Below are 5,000 nucleotides of genomic sequence, written 5' to 3' on the forward strand. Positions count from 1 at the left end.
TAAATCCCAAAGGAAAACATAACGTTACATAAACAGCTTGAGAAAGCTTAGAACAGCCGTACTACATTGACTGACACACACACACACACACACCTTTCATTGCGCTGAGCCTGGTCAGCAGGGTGTGTAGGTTCTTGACAGTGTCAGGCTGTTTCAGCACCTCCTTCTCTCTGCTCAGCCACACGCTCAGCAGGAGAGTCTAGCAGACAAAAAACATACACACACAGTCATGCAATTAGTCCATCTGGGAACAATAATGTGCCATCAAGCAAATCTGCATTGGCACAGTAACAATTACCATGAAGTCTGTGTAAACACACACACACACACTCACCAGAAGATTCTGTGGGCTAATGTTGCTCTCCTGGAGTGTGTCACACACTTTCTGTATGGGACTCTGACCTGACACACAGCCCCAGAGCAGGAAGCTACCTGCACGACAGAAAATCAACACACACATACTTAAACAATCATTATAACATACAGTGTATGCACACATACTGTATTTAACATACAGTGTATGCACAAAAAGACCACCAGAGACAAAAGCACCTAGGCAAAATGTACTGACTTCGATGTGAGAGAAGGATAGAGTGAGAGAGAGAGAAAGATTATATATATATATATATATATATATATATATATATATATATATAGAGAGAGAGAGAGAGAGAGAGAGAGAGAGACACACCCAGAGGTGAGCTGTCACTCTGAGGCCCCTGGACAATCTTTACAGCCTCCCCGTCACATTCCATCAGTGACAAGAAGTCCCGGACAGGAAGTGGGCCGGATTCCTGAGCGAATGAGACGGAGGGGCGGGATGTAAGCTCGGCATAGCGCTGCAGGATTGGGCTGACCCGAGCCAGGTCCTCCTCAATGCCCGGAGACGTCTCCTGAGAAGACAGAACAAACACTAATGTAAGACCATGTCTATATGTGTCTGTGTGTGTTAATGTGTGTATAGATAGATAGATAGATAGATAGATAGATAGATAGATAGATAGATACTTTATTGATCCCCGAGGAGAAATTCAAGAGTGTATGTTAATGTGTGTGTGTGTGTGTGTGTGTGTGTGTGTGTGTGTGTGTGTGTGTGTGTGTGTGAGACTTACATACTCCTCCTCAGTGGCCTCGGTGTGAAGGAGCTGGATGTGTGAGTAGAGCTGCAGGAGCTTGAGCTGGGAGGAGCAGAGCTGGAGGAGAGACTCATCTACCGCTTCTGGATCTGTTGGACACACACACACACGCACACACGCACACACGCACACGCACACGCACACACAATAATAAAGACCAGCCGGCCGTGACACCAAATTCTATATCAAGCATCAACTGTAAGAATTTGCAGACCTAGGTCCTTCAGGCTGTCCAATAGAGCACGTGTGACGTTAGCAAGGCAGGAGACTGGGGCATTCTTGTTGGCCAGCAAGGACTCCAAAGCCTGTCCACAAAAACATTATAAAAGCAAGTTCATTCTGTCAGAGTCTGTTTGTCCATCTTTCAGCGCTGAATCAGTGGGTGAGGTGAGGTGAGGGGCATAACCTGTTTTTTGATGGCAGGGTGTTTGATGTCCAGGATCACGCTTTGAGCCTCAGTCTCCAACAGATCTGCGTCAGAGAGCACAACACACCAGTTAGCCACTCACACGTTTCAGAGCGAGTCTGAACACAGTTGAAATGCTCGGTGGCGGACTGCAGATCTTACTGACCAGGGTCCACCTCTTTGCTCTTGAGCAGCATGGTGAGTCTCTTGAGGAGGTGCATGTCTTTGGCACGCTCGCTTTTCTTATCACTGGAACCAGAACACACACACTCATGATCTTTAATTACACACCCAACATGCAACTACACAATGGCACTGTACTGTACACACAGAGAGGACCAATGTATGGCGTGGGCCAGGTGATCTGTGTGTGTGTGTGTGAGAGAGAGAGAGAGAGAGTGAGAGAGAGAAAGAAAGAAAGAGAGAGGTTACCTGACAGCCAGACGTGCTTGCAAATTCATAAACATAGGCAAATGTTTGCGAACTTTTGCAAACAGTTTTCTGTTTGCCTTGAGCTCTCCACGAACGTTTGCAAACACTCGCAAACAATTTGAGGAGATAATTCTCAATGAACATACAGTGGAGCTGGACGAAGGGTTACCGTCAAAATGGAATGTTCACACCAAATCGTTCACTGCCACTGTTTCCTCAATTTGAATGCACCTCAGGTGTAAAGGGATGGTGATGGTGCACAGGACCCCAGTGCTGTGTGTGTGTGTGTGCGCGTTTGTGTGTGTGTGTGTGTGTGTGTGTGAGAGAGAGATTACCTGAGAGCTAGGTGGAAAGGGATGGTGACGATGCGCAAGACTCCAATGGTGGGTGGGTGTGTGTGTATGTGTGTATGTGTATGTGTATGTATTGCGTGTAGCTCGGACAAATATTTAGAAATTATATTCGGGTTCGGACACAGCGGCGCCATGGCATTTGACATTTTACATTTAAAATAGCTTATTATGTTATTAGCCAATAGGTCTGGTTTGCATGATGCAAAAGTTTGTTTTTTGAGAATAAAATAAAATTTAAAATAGGACCTAACTGCTTTCTTCCTGTGTGCAAGATTTGTTTAGGCCTATGTAGCCATGACAGACAAGGGAGATGTAAAAAAGGAAGACGTAAAAAAAAAGTTGTTATCGGGAGAGTTTAAGACCAAAGAAAACGAACCGTGGTAAAGACATCCTGGTATAAGGCTGTCTTGCTCAATTAGGAGAGGATTTCCTTGAGTTGCCCCAATTAACGTTGACGCTACATATGGATCAGTGACAGGGAAGGACCATAGTTTCAATGACTGTGGCAGATCATTTCAAGATTTAAAGTTGCAAGAAGTTTCGTCAATGGTTAGACTTGAATTTTATTTCAATAAGCTATGCTGTCCAATGTGCGTGTGTGCAAGCTCATCTGATTCTGTAAACAATTAACAATGCCATTTTGACTGTTGTTTAATAGGCTAAAGACAGGCTATCCACAAACGTGAACATTTAATCACTAGCATGAGAATAACTGAGGCATCATCTGCGTTGTTGCTCGGCTTAGGTTCGGACATGAGAATAATGCCTGTCGGGTTTGGACGCAATTCTGTTGGACATGGGTCGGGTTTGGATGCGAACCCGAACCACACTCTATGTATGTGCGTGTGAGAGTGAGAGAGATTACCTGAGCGCCAGGTGGAAAGGAATGGTGACCGTGCGCAGGACTCCAGTGGTGGGGTCCAGCAGGCACACCTGCTGGGTGTGAAGCTGCCAGCCCTGAGATGTCACACTGTTCACACCCATCAGCCTGTAGCCTCCATACAGCAGCCTGACACACACACACACACACACACACACACACACACACACACACACATTAACAACAGTATAGAGGCGATTACAGTAACAAAATATTTGTTCAAATATTTAACTGTATACTACTTAGTATACTACAGTAACCAAATACATAACTGAACATACCACATGTGTGTGTCGTGGTAATGGAGGGTCTGTGTGTTAGCTGAGCAGGTTAGTTTTGTACTAGTTTTTCTCATTGATTAATATGTGTGAGGATATTTTGGGGTTATGGCACTGCGTGTGTTCATGTGCTGTGCTTTAGTGTGTGTGTGTGTGTGTGTGTGTGTGTGTGTGTGTGTGTGTGTGTGTGTGTGTGTGTGTGTGTGTGTGTGTGTGTACCTGCAGTGTTTTCCCACGTTGAAGGCGCCCACGCGGGGGCCGTGCTGAGTGCCCCACACCTCCAGGATGCCTCGCCGCGGCGCGTAGATGACCAGGAACTGGGCGTGGCGGCGGGGGAGGGAGGGGGAGGAGAGCTCACGCTCCCCCCGCGCCTCTGATACCTGGACCCACCCCAGCTGAGCATCACGGTAGCCTGCACACACGCGCACACACACACACACGCACACACACACACACACACACACAAACACACAGGAGTTAGCCTAATCAACAGGTAAATGCAGGACTTGCTGAGGTGCTTGCTGATCAAGTTCAGAGAAACAAACACACACACACACACACACACACACACACTTAGTACTTGTGCTTTCAAAAATACCCAACCATCGACAAATGCAAATAAACATTGACAGTTGCATACATACAGTATATGACAGAGAGGGTTGAAGCGGAGCAGTCAGTAATCAAGAATCTTTGTATATGACACTTTTGAGTTTTGAACAAACTACCATAAACACACACACACACACACACACACACACACGCACACTGACCCTTCCACATGCGGATGGCAATGCCTCGGGTCACATCCAACAGTGTCACTCGACCAAAGTCGTCCGTTACCCCTGCCAACGTGTTGCATGGCGACAGGCAGATGCTCTCTCCATGGCGACGAGAGTCAGGAAGGCCAAACCTGTGGGTAGTAAACAATGCCTGTGAAAAAACCTGCAGCACACACACATGTGCACACAATGCACAAACACACTTGCACATACACTACTAGAGCATTATGCAACCCATACGCAAACACACACACACAAACCACTACCATAACCAACACAAATGATCACACTTCACAAACGCACATTCACACCCAGCTGTAATGAACACATAATTTGTGCTTATTTTAGAAAAACTACTAATTCAAATCTTCCCAATTCACTAACCGCTTTAAGTAATACATACAAATACTCTATTTACCAAAAATCACCACACGTGCTACTAGACACTGTTGGCCCACAGATTCCTAGACGGTGTTACCTGACTGGCAGAGCGGTGGCCGGCTCCACCTTGGGCTTCTGCTTCTGTGGGGGCTCCTCCTCACTCTGCTTCTTCCAGCCCAGCCAGCCGCTAGAGGAGCACGGGGAGGAAGAGAGGAGGAGCAGCGGAGTGTGAGGTGGTGACACACGCTCACTCTGATGGAGGTGACAGAATATCAAGGCTAAGCTACACCAGGCACGCAACTGAAGCGTTCCTTTCGCGTTGCGTCTGCTGCAACAATTAGCTGCCACTATA

At 46.7% G+C, this 5,000-nt stretch overlaps 1 protein-coding gene across 4 annotated transcripts in view; it reads right to left on the reverse strand.

Moving 5' to 3' along the window:
• The window catches only part of rab3gap2 (RAB3 GTPase activating protein subunit 2 (non-catalytic)), a 21,411-nt gene that overhangs the window by 10,206 nt on the left and 6,205 nt on the right, over window positions 1-5,000 (reverse strand). For all 4 annotated transcript variants that reach the window (XM_042071751.1, XM_042071750.1, XM_042071749.1 and 1 more), the window contains exons 12-22: window positions 4,746-4,835; window positions 4,259-4,398; window positions 3,705-3,897; window positions 3,193-3,336; window positions 1,709-1,791; window positions 1,543-1,607; window positions 1,351-1,441; window positions 1,113-1,225; window positions 692-893; window positions 335-432; window positions 94-199 (exon numbers count right to left, since the gene is read on the reverse strand). In XM_042071751.1, the coding sequence (XP_041927685.1) occupies window positions 94-199; window positions 335-432; window positions 692-893; window positions 1,113-1,225; window positions 1,351-1,441; window positions 1,543-1,607; window positions 1,709-1,791; window positions 3,193-3,336; window positions 3,705-3,897; window positions 4,259-4,398; window positions 4,746-4,835 (1,325 nt within the window). The remainder of the gene's footprint in view (window positions 1-93; window positions 200-334; window positions 433-691; window positions 894-1,112; window positions 1,226-1,350; window positions 1,442-1,542; window positions 1,608-1,708; window positions 1,792-3,192; window positions 3,337-3,704; window positions 3,898-4,258; window positions 4,399-4,745; window positions 4,836-5,000) is intronic.

The sequence above is a fragment of the Alosa sapidissima genome, chromosome 19, assembly GCF_018492685.1.
Source record: "Alosa sapidissima isolate fAloSap1 chromosome 19, fAloSap1.pri, whole genome shotgun sequence".
NCBI classification, from domain to species: Eukaryota; Metazoa; Chordata; class Actinopteri; order Clupeiformes; family Clupeidae; genus Alosa; species Alosa sapidissima.